We start from the raw sequence: 15243 nt of genomic DNA, 5'->3' as shown, positions 1-15243 counted from the left end.
TTGTGATCAGAATCAAGCTCATAAGTCCTTTCACACAAAAATCCACTCTTGATTTTCTCCCAGCAACTATAAATTTTGGAGAATCTTTCTTTGTTGTTATTGTTGTGGTGGTAGTTATGTGCCTTCAAGTCATTTTGACTTAGGGTGACCCAAAGGTGGACTTATCATGGGAACTTCTGAGGCTGAGAATGTGTGACTCACCCAAGGTCACCTAATGGGTTTCCATGGAAGAGTGGGTAATTGAACCTGATCTCCAGAGCCATAGTCCAATACTGAAACCACTAACCATTGTTACTCTACAGTCACACAATCCAGTAGTGTGTTGTGTATTGACAGGGTGGGAACTGTATGGTCTTCAGATATTGCTTGACTGCAGCTCTCATCAACCTCATCTAGCACAGAAAATGGTAAGGAATGCTGGGAATTGCAGTCCAATATCTGGAGGGGCACACAGCCTGTACCCCAAATCTAGAATCAGATCCTGGTGAACTGTTAAAACATCACTAATTTAGAGATAAATGCCTTTTTGCCCTCCACTCACTTGTGGATGTGGTGGGAAAATACAGGCTAGTCATGTGTGGAGACAGAGGTTGCAGTAGGTAAGGTGACCCATCCAGACATGAATATCTATAAACAAGGACTCAGACTTCCTTGTATGCAGGCACACACACACACCTGTCCCAGTCATGTGCATAATCGTACAAGTCATTCACCATATCTAACATTTAACAAGCTTGTTGTTGTTGCTGTTGTTGAAAAAGCCTTTAACATATGACCTTCTTTCCATCATTACTACTAATAATAGCTACCTTCAAGCCACCGACTGACTTACAGCAACCCCATGAGTTTGATACTAACAGAAGGCAAATAATTTTGCAAAATAAAAATATTTGTGCAGACTCACTTCATATGCACAATTTATAGATCATCTGAACATTAAATGTTTATGCTTCCAGAGAGAAAGAGAATGAGAAGCACAAAAGATTTACAGCTTTGAGTATGTCTTCTCTGTCTGGAAGGATGGCCAACATAACCCCATGTCCTGGTTGAATCCAAGCCATAATAAACAGTCCCATTTCCTTCTTCACATCCTGGAAGCAGCTGCTTCTAAACCCAAACTGTAGGATTTACAATATTCTAATAGCAAATAATACCAAGCGCTGATGCTCACCATGGATCCTTTTCCCTCCCCATCTCTTTTTGGGTATTTCTCATCTGAGTTCACTAGGTTCACTAATCATCAGATACTGACCTTGGCACTCTGTTACCATGATAGCCACAGGGCCAGGTGCTCCCTCTCCTCCAACTTCAGGGCGTGTGAGCTGAACTTTAACAAGGTAAGTAGTGACAGGTAGCAGGTTCGTCAAGGTGACGTTCTGGACATTGTCAACTGTTGATCAGATTAGTTGTCATTAGTGCAAGAGGTTCAAAGAATCATAGAATTGGAAGAGCCTCATGGGCCATGAAACACAACTGCAAGCTCAGTGCAAGATCTCCAGCTAGACGCCGTAATTTCCAAACTCTGGTCTTCCAGGTGTTTTGGACTTCAACTTCTAGAATCCCAGACCATTGGCCAAGATGGCTGAGGCTTCTGGGAGCTGAAGTTGAAAACACCTGGAGGACCAGAGATTGGGAATCACTGAGCTAGAGTATCTCCATCAGATAGCTGTCCAACCTCTTTTTGAAGGCACCCAGATGAGGAGATTCCACACCACCTCTCTAGGCAATGGTTTCCATTGCTGAACCACTCTCACTGTCAAGAAGTTCCTTTTAATGTTCAATCAAAATCTATTCTCCTGTAACTTAAAACCATTAGATCTTGTGCTACTCACTCATGCAGCAGAGAACAAGCCTGCACTCTCCTCTCTGTGACAGTCCTTTAGGTATTTAAAGAGGGCAATTGTGTCACCCTTCAGTCTTCTCTACACCAAACTGAAGATGCCCAGCTCCCTCATACATTTTGTTGCCCAAATCTCTCATCATCCTCATTGCCCTTCTATGAACTCGCTCCAACTTGTCTAAGGACCCATATCACACTAGTAAAATCCCATTCAGAAATGGGATTTAAACTAGATTTAAAATTTTAAAAACCCGCAAATGACGACATTCCTGCAAACATGAAAAAAGAGAAAAACAGCAGCTTTTTACTTTCTGAACTTCCCGAAAGTAAAAAGCTGCCATTTATCTATGTTTTACCTTCGGTTTATTTTCATGTTATTTCATGTTTGCAGGAATATAGTGTGATAAATTTCCTGCATTTGCGGGTTTTTTTGTTTGTTTTTTTACTATGATCCTATTAATGCAGGCTAAGATAGCATTTGCTGCAGCATCACACTGCTGGCTTATGTTCAGTTTATGACCAAAATAATCCCCATGTCCTTTTCACATGTAGTACTGTGCCATGTATCTGAACTGAACCTGCTGCAAATCTTTGCATTTGGTATTTGTGGCATATATGTAGAATTTTGTATTTGTCCCTGCTGAATTTTATTAGTATCAGCTCAGTTTTCTAGTTTATTAAGTTCTTTTTAAATTCTGTTCCTTTCTTCCAGTATGTTAGCCACCCCTACCAATTTCACATTATCTGCAGATCTGATATGGATTCCCTCCATTCCATCATCATGCTAAGGTCTCTGTTCCACATGTTGCCTGCTGCAAAATGCCCACTGATCTTTCTACTGGAATTTCTGCAGCATTTCCATCCTGATCCATAGTGATCCAAAGGCAGGCAAAGTGCAGCTCTCCACTTCTTGCTAGATTGCAACTCCCAGCATTCCTCATCATCAGTTATGGCTGCTAGGGCTGGTGGGAATTGCAGTCCAACAAAATCAAAGGGCCACAGATTGGCCCCTCCTGCATGAATTCCTCTTCTAAGAACTACTATTGATCACTTGTAGTCTTTCTGGAGTGCCATGCCTAACTTTGGGGACTAGGACATGCCAGTCACACTTTCCATGCCTGTTTCAGCTGTGCAGAAAATGGCCAAAGAAAGCTTGTGACTTCATGGTTGCCTGTGCTGTAAACATTTTGCTACCTCCACATCCCAGCTCCCATTTGTATGGGTCAAAAAAAGAATAGAAGCCACAGGTGACAGATTGCCATTTGATGGAGTTTCACTTGTGCTGGAAAAAGGGAGAAGGCAAATCACCTTCGTAGTTCTTCCTCCCCCTTGCATTCCTCCATGTTTTCCAAAAAAAGTTGCTTTGGAGAACTGGAGGGCAGCAGGGAATGGCAGCTTCAGGGAGGAACTGCATGTATGTAGGGGTGGGATGAGAGTTTTACCCCCAATTAATAATTTTGCCCATCCTAATTAAAATTTTCTTCATTCCTCACATTTCTGGCTTTGCAGAGAGTGTGCCATTAACACCTACTACTCTCACACTTGCTGTGTTTGCATTCCCTTGGTATCTTTGCCTGCCCCTTTTCTTTGGATGCCTAAAATGTATCTCTAAATGAAATTTTAAAGTTGCTGCAATGCTAGAAATTCAGGCACTGGAGGAAAATTCCATGGAGGGGGAGACAGAATTCTTATTTGGGGTTTGGGGGTCAGTACCCCAATTTTGACCTTCTTGTACCTACACCCTTGGGTAATCCTCTTGCTTTACTTCCATTGGAAAACCTTCACTGGGGTCTTACAACCTTCTGCAAATGCAAAAAGACCCTTTGTTCAGGGAATGGCCATTCCTGATCGAGTACAAAAAACAGTGCAGACTAAGCTCTGTTGTGGAAACCCAACTTCAGCCAGACCCAGCAATCCCCTTACCTACAATGAATGACCAGGGAGATGTGCCAGTTTGGGGCTTGTAGAGAACCTTGATGGAGATGATGGGTCCATCCCCTGAAATGTGCCCCACAGGAGATATTACGAGCTGCCGACTCTTCTTGGCCAGGAGCATGGGAGGGCTTAGTGGCATGGGAGGCACTAGAGGAAGCAACAGTGTTAACATTGAAAAATCTTTCTCAGATAAGACAAAGAGGAAAGTAGATAAGGGGCATGCAGATTTCTCTTTTATCCTTAGAAGAAAGATTATTTGGACAATGAAAACAGGTCTTCATCAATTATTTATGGGATACTCCCCCAAAATAGTAAAACTGTTCCATCTCCCATCTTTGATCCACTTTGATCAGTACCAGTTTACAGAAAAGACAGCCCCATTCACAAATAGTTTTGGCCATGACAGTTCACTATCTTCTCACCTTTCACTGTGACCTTGAACTTGCCACTATCTTGCCCCCCAGTAGTTGAGACTCGGCATTCCCAGAGGCATGTGTCAGAGAGGGTTAGTGGTGGAACTTGAAATTCACAGGTTGTCATATCCTTTTCCATTATGGCTTTTGTAGGCTGCACAGAACGAAAGAGCACAGTCAACTGCACTCTTCATCTCACCATCTGATAGAGGCAATACACAGCCATTCTGACTGGCAACCATTGATTACCATAGCCTCTATGAATTCCTCTTTTAAATCTACCCAGGTTGGCAGTATCTCTACAGCTTTATGTGAGCTTGAGAAGCAGAGGGAAGGTAACACAGGGTCTGGTAACAGGATAAGGTCTGATCCAAGATCTGAAGGTACGTTACCATGATCACTGTTCCATCAGCCTTGCGCAGTTCAATGCTGTCACGCACAGGGGGTGGGTTGCCTGTTGCTATGCAGGTAACTACAGGCTGAGAGCCTACATTAAACTCCAGATGAGAAGGCAAGTTGATGATCTGAGGTATCCGGTCTTAGCATAGAACATCACAATAAAGACAAAATGTTATTACATGGTAATGAGAAAGCACATTTAAATGTGTGAAATTTTGTGAAGTTTATCTGGTGCCCCCCTTCCACCCTAGGGAGTGAACAATGGACAATATGCTAACTAAGAAGCTGGGCTTCAACATTTGATGTGATCCATTTTTGGAATTTCTCCAGCATTGTGCCTAGCTCCTGAGTCTTCATAATGTACTTTCAGCCAAGGTGCTGTTACCTGACTTTTCACAGTGCTGTCCATGCCACCCAGATGGGCAAATGCAACCACTAAACCGATTACAGGTGCCTCCATTCTCACAACGACATTCCAGAGCACAGTTGGGGCCATACTTCTCAGAGGAACAGGCTGGAAGAAGAAGACAACAAATGGAAGTCAGCTTCTTCTGACCATGTCCCAAAGACTGAATTGCTAGAACAGTATCTGAACAGACTTCACTTGTCCTAAACCTATCTAATGTGATGGAGTGGCAGGTCATTTTAACCCCATTGTGATAGAGAACTGCACCATATTTGTGCCCAGTGACGATAACTGTTTCTTTCCTGAAAACTCATCACAAACCAGCGGCCAATGACTCACAGCATGTTATCACTTCATGGACCATCACTTTGAGAAACTCTGACATAAACGTAGCAAAACCCTCACCAATGCATCAATGCAGAAAACATTCAGGGGTAGCTGTGTTGGCCATTTAACAAATACAAACAAAAATCTATCAGTGATACCTTTATAGAATATACTTGTTGCAAGCTTTTGAACCTCCATAGGCTTCTTCATCAGGCAAGATGTTACAAACCAAACAGAAGTCAGCATCAATGAAGCTGACTGACTTTTCTGTGACTTAAGTTTCACTGGAGATCATGAAAGGTGAGGTAGGTAAGTGACAATTAAGGAAATGGCTGTGGGCCAAACTTGAAGAATATCTATTTAGCTCTGAGGCTACTCACAGGCAGGAATTACAGCATCCATGATCAACAGATACAGAAATAGTTTCTTCATTGCAAGAAGGTGTAAGCATGGTGCGTTTGAAGGAGGACATGATTTGTGAATGATGATAACAACCCAGAACAGAAACAAAGGGAAATCTTCAAGAGATGACTGAAATGCTCTAAACGGCATGTATGAATTTGATCTTACAGGCCAAAGATAGTTGTGAGGACGAAGCAGACATTGAAACCAGGGAAAGAAATTGCACCCCACCATTTAAAGTTGTTTGAGAAAAGCTTTGTATGTATTTGTATGTGTGATACACAAAATATGAGTTCAGGGCTACAAGGTATTATTATTATTATTATTATTATTAAACTTTATTTCTAAAGTGCTGTAATTATACACAGCGCTGTACAAAGTCGGTAAAATTAAAGAGTAAATAAAAGCCTGCCCAAGGCGTACACTCTAAGATAATAACAATTAAAAAGAGGAATAGATAAAATTACCATATAGAAAAGAAAAAACAAATTAAAAACATCAAATATAAAACAAATCACATCACATCAAATATTATCAGACAGCCAAATGACAATCACAAATTCCCTGAGAACGCTTCCCTAAACAATATGGTTTTCAGCTCAGCCTTAAAGCTGGTTAAGGAAGTGATGAGCCGTGCATGCAGAGGAAGAAGGTTCCAGGAATGAGGGGCAGCAAGAGAGAAGGGATGGATCCGGGATGGGGCAGAGAAGATTCTGGGTTGAGAGAGGAGACTTTGGCTACCAGAGCGGAGAGTGCGAGTAGGGATGTAGGGAGAGAGAAGATCGGTTAAATAAAGAGGGGCCAGCCCATACAGGGCTTTAAAGGTGAGTAGCAAAAGTTTGTACCTGATGCGGAAAGGAAAAGGGAGCCAGTGAAGGGAGGACAACAGAGGGGAGACATGATCATAACGGTGAGCGAGTGAAATAATGCGTGCAGCTGAATGCTGAACAGAAATTAATGGGTAGAGATGAGAGAGGGGAAGCCCTGCCAAGAGGAGATTACAGTAGTCTAGTCGTGAGATCACTAGGGCATGGACCAGTGTCTTAGCGGTAGAAGCTGAGAGATATGGACGGATTTTGGTGATATTATAGAGAAAAAAATCTACAGACTTTGGCTGTAGTCTGGATCTGAGGGATAAATGACAAAGAGGAGTCAAAGATGAAACCAAGACTGTGGGCTTCCTGGACCGGCTGGATAGAGACGTTATTGACAGAAATAGAAAAGGAGTAGTGAAGGGTGGGCTTAGGAGGGAAAACAAGAAGCTCAGTCTTGGACATATTGAGCTTCAGACGCCGATGGTGCATCCAGTGGGAGACAGCTGTTAAACAGGATGACACTTGCTGCTCTAGCTCTGGCGAAAGATTAGGGGTGGAAAGGTACAGTTGGGTATCATCGGCGTACAGATGGTAGGAGAAACCAAAAGAACTGATAAGTTTGCCAAGGGAGAGTGTGTATAAAGAGAACAGAAGAGGACCCAAAACAGAGCCCTGAGGAACTCCAACAGATAAGGGGACAGAAGACGAGGTCTGACCACCCAAGACCACTGAAAAAGATCGATCTGACAAGTAAGATGTGAACCAATTGAGAACAAGGCCCGAGAAACCAAGGTCAGAGAGTACGTCTGTTAGGAGACAGTGGTCCACGGTGTCGAAGGCCGCAGACAGATCGAGTAGGACAAGGATAGAATAAAGGCCATTCGCCTTGGCCCGCAAAAGATCATTCGAAATCTTAGTAAGGGCCGTCTCTGTGGAGCGCCGTGGGCGAAAACCAGACTGGAAGGGATCCAGAATGGAGTTGGTTTCAAGAAACTCAAGACAGCGTGAATAGACAACTCGTTCCAACACCTTAGAGAGAAAAGGAAGAAGGGAGATTGGACGATAGCTAGCCAAGGAAGAGGGGTCGAGAGAGGGTTTTTTCAGGATAGGGGAAATTAAGGCATGTTTGAAGACTGAGGGGAAGGAACCCGAAGAGAGAGAGAGAGATTCAAGATATAGAGGAGGGAGGGTAACAGAGAGGGGGCTATAGAGATTAGAAGACGAGAAGGAAGTGGGTCAAGAGAGCAGGTGGTGGGTTTTGATGAGTTCAGCAGCGAAGAGAGTTCTTCCAAAGAAACAGGAGGAAACACAGAGAGTTTATTAGTAGGAGGGGTGGGGAGATTAATGGTGGGAGTCAAATCATGAGGAATTAACTCAGAACGAATGGTAGTGATCTTTGTAATGAAGTAATTGGCGAAGTCAGAGGGAGAAAATAATGGAGAGACGGAAGGAGGAGAGGGTTTTAACAGTGTGTTGAAACAGGAGAACAAGCGCTGCGGGCGCCTCTCGTTGGCGCAGATCAATGATTTAAAGTAGTCTTGTTTTGCCATCGACAGGGCGCGTGAAAAGGATAAAAGAATGAACTTAAAATGGATAAAGTCAGCCCACTCCCTGGACTTTCTCCAGAGACGTTTGGCTGCTCGGGAGCAGGACCGGAGAAATCTAACAGTGGGAGTGATCCAGGGCTGAGGCCTAGTCATAGAGGAAGAGGAGGACACGCACGTAGATAGTGGGGCAAAGCTGTCAAGAGTTGAAGAGAGAGAGGAATTCAGTAAAGACATAGCTCAGTCAGCAGAGTCCCCAAGATTGAGAGAAGCGAAGGATGAGTCCAAGGTAACTTTACATGGTTCCCTTCAGAATATTCCCCCCTCCACAAACAATCATAGACAAGGATTATGTAGGGAAAGGGGAAGGCCAGAATCAAATGGCAGAGACAGGAAAGGGCTTCTTTTAAGATTCTCCTTACTGTGGAGCTTCCTGCACACAAGGATAATTTTTTCTGTTGGAAAGCTGGGGCCAAGCAGGAGGGAAACAATTCTAAAGAAACAAAGGGAGGAAGCTACTCTCTCCTGGCTATTAGCCAGGCAGACTCCCAACAGAGAGCAACCAAGGCTGCATAGAAGCACTACGCAAGACTGTGTGTGTCTGAGATGGAGGCAGAATTCTTGTGCTTTTTTCTCCTCACAACATATTTCCCAGAAGCCATGTGACTACTGTGTCAGTAATGACTATGAAATTCCAAGTTTACATGAAAATGTAAATGATTCAACCTGGTGAAATTTGTTTTCCATGATGCCATTTCAATATCCGTTGTTCCCAACTCCTCTGCTCAAGAACAAATTCTCTTCCAAATCTCCTTTGTCACTGGAAGATGATATGACTCAATTCTCATATTAGCTACAGTTTTAAAAGATTCTCTAAGGAACGTGTTTGTTTGTTTTAATTATTCTTTGTGGGCTCTGGATGTTTTTCACACTTGCAACAATTAGGACAGAAATATCACCTTGTGGTAACTTTGTGGTATCAAAAATGCAAAGTTACAATCAGATCCCAATTGCTGCCACATTGCCTCTATATCTCCCTGTGACTGCTTTGCATCCATTCAAGCAGACTGAAGCTTTACTCTGTGAAGAAACTATCTGGACAGAGAATGACAGAGCCTTTATAAAGCAAGGCCAGAGCTTGGAAAAGTTACTTTTTTGGACTGCTATTGGCAGACTATCTCAGCCAGCATGGCTAGTGGCCCTGCTGGCTGGGAGATTCTGGAAGTTGCATTCCAAAAAGTAGTTGTTTACCCATTCTCTTTTGTTGGTGTAGATTCTTCCCAAAGATTCATAAGGTTTTTTTTATATATAATAGCAAATAGTACATGCAAGGGGGAAAATTGAAGTAAAGGTCTGCTTTGGGCCAGAAAATCATAGCTTTCCATGTTGCTCCCTTTAAGTGGGTCAGGGCTACCAAGGGTTAGTTTTATTTAAAGGACTGTGCTCTACCTTATGAACCATCCCTTGCTCTGAGATCTGCTGAGGAGGCCTTTTTCTCTGTCCCACCACTCTCACAGTTAGATCTGGTGGGAACAGGAGAGAGGGCCTTGTCAGGCTCTCAGAGCTGCTCTCAGGCTCTGGAATTACCTTCCCAGAGAAGTTAGACTGGCACCCTTCCCACTTTCGTTTTGCAGACAAGCAAATACTTTTCTATTTTGACAAACATTTGATGAAATATGATATAAGGCACATCTTACACAGTGCACTGGATATTGCAAAGCACTGAGCTAGTGTGTGTGCGTGTATGTGTGTTTTCATATATGCTTTTAACTTGGTTTTTGTTTTTTTATTATTGTTTAATTGTTTTCTAATGTTTGTGTTTTGTAGATTCTTAACAATGTTTTGTAATTGTTGTAAGCTGCTTTGAGTCCCAATCTGGAAAAAAAGTGTTACATAAACAAACAAACAAACAAACAAACAAACTGTTTGGACAGACTGGGTGACACCCTGCCCACCTAACCTCCCCACCAGCAGTGGGGTACAAAGTATATTTAGATTTTACAAGAGAGGAAGCTGGGTATCAGCCTTCACTGGGCCCACTCCTAGATGCCATATAGTATGCCCATGTACAAAGGTTTTGCAGTACTGGGGGGAAAGAAATACCTGAATCACACTGTAGCCCACTCCATCCAGTGGCACAAGAACAACCATATGGGTCAGGCAGGCAAAAGGCCAGACCTCTGCAGCCCTGCTCATTACGACACTTCTCCTGGCAGTTTCGGCCAAACATGCCTTCTTTACAAGCTGCAAGGCAAGAAAACTCCAGTTACAGATCTTCTGTTGTTTCTGCTATCCAGCCATCGGTGAGTAACTGATGCACTGCTCCTTCATGAACCTCATTTTCCATAGAGTTGTGTGTCAAACTAATTCTCAAGGTAAATTATTCCACTTTGCTTTGATGTCACATTTGCATCTGTGACTTTTGGCTTTAAGCCCAAGTCAATGTAGCTTCATTACTATAAAGCACCAACAGAATCATCTCCAGGGTTTCAGACCATCCTCCTACAACCCCATCCATTGCTGGGGAGTTCTCTGTGCCTCAGAGAACTTAGAAAGTTAGAATTCTCTGCTACAGAGGTCTCTTCAGTACCCGTGGTGGCTGGGGACTTCCATTAATCTTCTCTGAGCTTTCAAGTCTTGCCCTTTCCTTGTGCTCATAGGATAAAGCAAAAAGATCTTGGGAAAAAAATCCTTTTTTGGACCACAATTCCTAGAATTACCCAGTCTGCAATTGTGGTCCAAAATTCAAGCTCACAATCAAAATAGAAACTAGCACTTCTCTCATCTCTAATGACACACCTATAATGTGAAGTTTTTTTAACACTATGATGCACAGACATCATGTGTTTGTCCTCTGCTGGTCCCTTCTCTTCTGGGCAAAGCACATGAAACATGGAATTGGCCATGTAATTTTCAGATCTGGATCTCCAGTTTTAGAGGAGAGGAAAGTTGGCCTTTATGACTGAAGAGCTTTCCACATGAGCTTTACATGCTTCAAATACCGTGCATATAATATTAAATGGATAGCATGAAAACTTGTGTGGAAGACATGCCCTAAAGATAAGGAACTGTTTCAGCACCCTGGAATTTTCTCCCTGTAAAGGGAAGTTTAAATCACTTGAGATGCTGCCCTGAATATGGTCAGAAGCCTCAGGTAGAGTTTTGTTGGTGGCGTTACATGCCTCCAAGTTGTTCCCAACTTATGGCAACCCTAACATTGAACCCATCACAGGGTTTTCTTGACAGAATTCATTCAGAGAGGGTTCACCTTTGTCTTCTTCTGAGACTGAGACGGTGTGATTTGCCCAAGGTCACTCAGAGGATTTTCATGACCAAATGGGGATTTGAACCCTGTTCTCCAGTGTAACAGTGCAACCATTACACTGGGCTGGCTCTCAGTTCAGGCAGGGGTTTACAAAGTGATAATGTGGACCTTAGATTATGTATAACCCAGAGCTTCAGTCCAGTATCCAGCTAGTTGCCATGAAGGCAGGAGACTGTGTCCAGTCCATCCCAGCTACTCTCAGCCTATGGAGCAGAGGCATCCTTCCTCCACTGAATCCAGCTATATGGTTCTCTAACCTTTCTCACAGCGGGTGCCCATAAAACCTGGTGGACAGATGCATTCTCCCACAATATGGTGGCAAACACCGCCATTCAGGCAGTCAGGGCAGTCTTTGTCACAAGTGGATCCCCATTTCTTGGCTACACAGCCTGGAGAAGGAAAAAGTCAGAGACAGAGCGTTACAGATGGCCTTTCCAGATTGGTCTAAAAAAGCATTAATTCTCACAATAAAGCTCCTTGAGTTCTGCTGGATTTCACTTCCACATTCACTTATTCCATTCTTTTGGAGACTGTAGCAATTTTTTGGATGTGCACTCGCTTTCTTAGAAAACACACACACACACACACAAACACACTATATACTGGGCTGTGGTTTGCTGAGATGGTCCTATGATATGATGGGCAAATATTATCCTTTCAGAATTTTTTAAAAAATTAATTGAATTTCACTGATGCACTATAACACTATATTTCTTAATTTAAAAAAAAAGATAAGAAGAGAAGGGAAGAAGACATAGTATTCTCATATGTCTCAGGATTAAAATAAATCCACTTGAGGGTGGGAATAAAATGTAGTTGGTGCTGGGTATTACCAGAATATAGTTCACAACAACAGAAATATCATTTGGATATTTTTTTTAAAATCCAACAGCTAAAGCAACAAAGGCTGTAGCCTCACAATAAATGTGCCTCATTGGGAGAAGCCCAGGAGTACCCATGCAGCATCATGGCACTAAGACCAAGACAAAGTGACCTCCAACTCCAGTAGTCATTACTCTCAGAGCATGTTCACACATTGTGAGTGTCATGGATGTTCACATATGGTGTGTGTGAAGGGATATTAAATAGGCACCACAAGGCCCCTACCATTAAGCAGACAGTAAGGCAGCTGCCTCAAGCAACAGATCTGAGGTGGCATGTCATCTGATGAAAGGGCATCAGATGGTTAGTTACTTAATTATTTGGATTTTTACTACTAGTGATCAAGAAAGGAACTTATGGAATTTTCTGCCTCGTGTGCAAAAAAAAAAAAGCTTGCCTGGGTTTGGGAACCAGGTGCCTCAATATTTTTAGACTGTGACTGGGGCCCTCTACACATTTTTGGACTGTCTTACCATTGTTTATGCTGGCCAGACTTGATGACAATGCAGGCAAAAATATCTAGAGGGCCACATTTGTTCATCTCTGTCCTATAAAGAGCAGTGGTGGCTGGTGGCTTTATGTCAGTGTGGTAGCAAATCAACTCTGGATTTTATTTTGAACTTTAAAACTGTTGAAAGTATATTGGGTTACTCTTGTAAAGTTCAGACTGAAACCCAGAGTGGACTGACCACCCCATGGACATGAGGCCACCACCCATTTCTGAAGAATAGATGTTTAGGGCACATAGTATATCCATGACAGTGGGGATGAAGCTGTCGCCTCAGCTCTCCAGCACAATCTCACCTCGCACAATCAGTCTGAAGAAGGCACTTGACAGGGGGCTGTCCCCTATGAATGTGGCACTATAGATCCCACTGTCAGCTGGGCTAACAGTTGGCAAGGTCAGCGTGGACTGACCCTCCTTCACTTCTCCCTGGTCCATGATGTCATGGTAGGTCCCTGCAGGGGAAACAGACAAAGGCAAAGAAATGCAAGGAATGAGAGCTAAAGTCCAAAGCCACTGAAGATGGGGAGCCCAATCCACTCCAGCCTAGGAATGTGACTGGCATATACAGGAGGTTACAGACTCATGTCTGCAGGCTAGAGATTGCTATTGGAAGAGTAGTTGGGAAGTACAAGGCATCCCCTTTCAACAAAGTGCAGAAAAGTTACATTTGGACCAAAAGTCCCATAATCCTCATCCAGGGGATAATTGAAGCTGTAGTCCAAAAATCACTTTACTAAGTAGAGCATTTATTGATGGGCCAGGATTCATGGATCTCTGTTGATGGAACGACAACTCCATTTGTTGCAGGAGTGCTGCACTTCTATTATTAGGAGTGTCAGTCTTCTAGGAGAAGACAGAGCTTGGAAAGGGTGTATCATTTTGGACTTCAAGTCCTTTCTGGCTTTCTGGGAATATGACAAATAATTGTCCCATATTCTGGGATAGAGGAGGCTTCTGGAGCAAGGATAAACTTCACCAGAGCCATGAAGTTGGGGGGGAAGATCACTTGCCATTCCTTTTCCACAAGATGTCGGCATTCTTCCTGTACTTTATCTTGGCAACAAGTACAGCTGTTTGGTCGAGGCTGACTGTTTGGGTCACCTTTTCTGGGATTAGGTTGGCTGTAGATTCAAAGGAAAATTAGAGATAAATTAGATAAGAAGACTTCAACATATTTTGATTCTTACTCAGCAGAGGGTCATGACCAGTTACTTGTGATTTCTTTTCTTTTTAAAAAATATTATTTTGGACCTGAAACAGATTCACAGGGAAGATCAAAATAGCTCTAAACTGTAGATTCCACCCACTTCCTGAAGGTCCTGGGACACTATTTACCATTTTCCAGGTATCCTTGTAAAGTGTGAGAATTGACAGGCTTAGGGGTGGAGGAATCACAAAGGCCACACTTTGCCCTCCTTGATTTTCATCCTTGATTTTCAATGGAGTCTTTCTCTTATTTCACCCAAATCAATATCCTCTATATACTTTGCACAACAAGACACGGAGTTCTCTTTCCTTTTAGTTATATTCCTGAGTTCACTGGTGGCGCAGTGGTTAAATGCCTGTACTGCAGCCATTCACTCAAAACCACAAGGTTGCGAGTTCAAGACCAGCAAAAGGGCCCAGGCTCGACTCAGGCTTGCATCCTTCCGAGGTCGCTAAAATGAGTACCCAGACTGTTGGGGGGCAAATTAGCTTACTTGCTAATTAGCTTACTTGCTGTTCACTGCTACGATCTTTGGAATAGCGGTATATAAATAAAACAAATTATTATTATTATTATTATTATTATTATTATTATTATTATTATTATTTAGATTACCTGACTTGTGCCTCTATTCTGATAAGTTTTTGAGAACTAAAGATTTTTAAAGAAAAGGGCTACAATCCAGGTGGGGACTTACATCTTTGTAAGTGAATTTATGTACATGGGAATTAGAACTGCAGAGTTACATAATGTCCACATTCAGTAAAGGGCTGCTGTTATGTTACTATGTATGTTACTTGAATGCTATTGTGAGAGAAAAGTGGGATATAAATCCTTGAAATAAACAAATAAACAAGTAGCAGAGCTGGCAGGATGTCCATTGTGTAATAAGACCAATGCACAACACTCTTGCTGGTGTTCTGTTACTCATCTTTGCAATTCAGTAAAGGGGTTAATTAGCACCTCTACTACATAGCTAGGTAAATGTAAAGTTACATAAGGTAACAGGTCATACAAGATTCCAGTGATGATTATTAAGAGGATACTGTTTAAATTGTACTTTTTTTTACAAACAACAATAACACTGCTTTCTATAATTTTAATTGTATGTTTAGTTGTTTTTAGGGTTGCCAATAGTTTAATTCCATTTTAATGCTGATCTTTTGTGCATCTTAACAACATCGCATTTATTTTAATTTGTTAAGTCACCTAAAGTTCTGGTTTTGGGGAAAATGTAGGG

The 15243-nt window shown here is 42.4% G+C and overlaps 1 protein-coding gene across 3 annotated transcripts in view; it reads right to left on the bottom strand.

The window, feature by feature from the left end:
* The window catches only part of TIE1 (tyrosine kinase with immunoglobulin like and EGF like domains 1), a 38318-nt gene that overhangs the window by 15121 nt on the left and 7954 nt on the right, over positions 1-15243 (bottom strand). For all 3 annotated transcript variants that reach the window (XM_042464187.1, XM_042464188.1, XM_042464189.1), the window contains exons 3-11: positions 13807-13917; positions 13093-13248; positions 11664-11795; positions 10185-10325; positions 4973-5101; positions 4581-4726; positions 4198-4342; positions 3764-3922; positions 1253-1390 (exon numbers count right to left, since the gene is read on the bottom strand). In XM_042464187.1, coding sequence (XP_042320121.1) covers positions 1253-1390; positions 3764-3922; positions 4198-4342; positions 4581-4726; positions 4973-5101; positions 10185-10325; positions 11664-11795; positions 13093-13248; positions 13807-13917 — 1257 coding nt within the window. The remainder of the gene's footprint in view (positions 1-1252; positions 1391-3763; positions 3923-4197; positions 4343-4580; positions 4727-4972; positions 5102-10184; positions 10326-11663; positions 11796-13092; positions 13249-13806; positions 13918-15243) is intronic.

Source organism: Sceloporus undulatus, chromosome 4 (genome assembly GCF_019175285.1).
Source record: "Sceloporus undulatus isolate JIND9_A2432 ecotype Alabama chromosome 4, SceUnd_v1.1, whole genome shotgun sequence".
NCBI lineage: Eukaryota > Metazoa > Chordata > Lepidosauria > Squamata > Phrynosomatidae > Sceloporus > Sceloporus undulatus.
The sequence above is the reverse complement of the archived record's forward strand: the minus strand, read 5'-3'. Positions and strand labels throughout refer to the sequence as shown.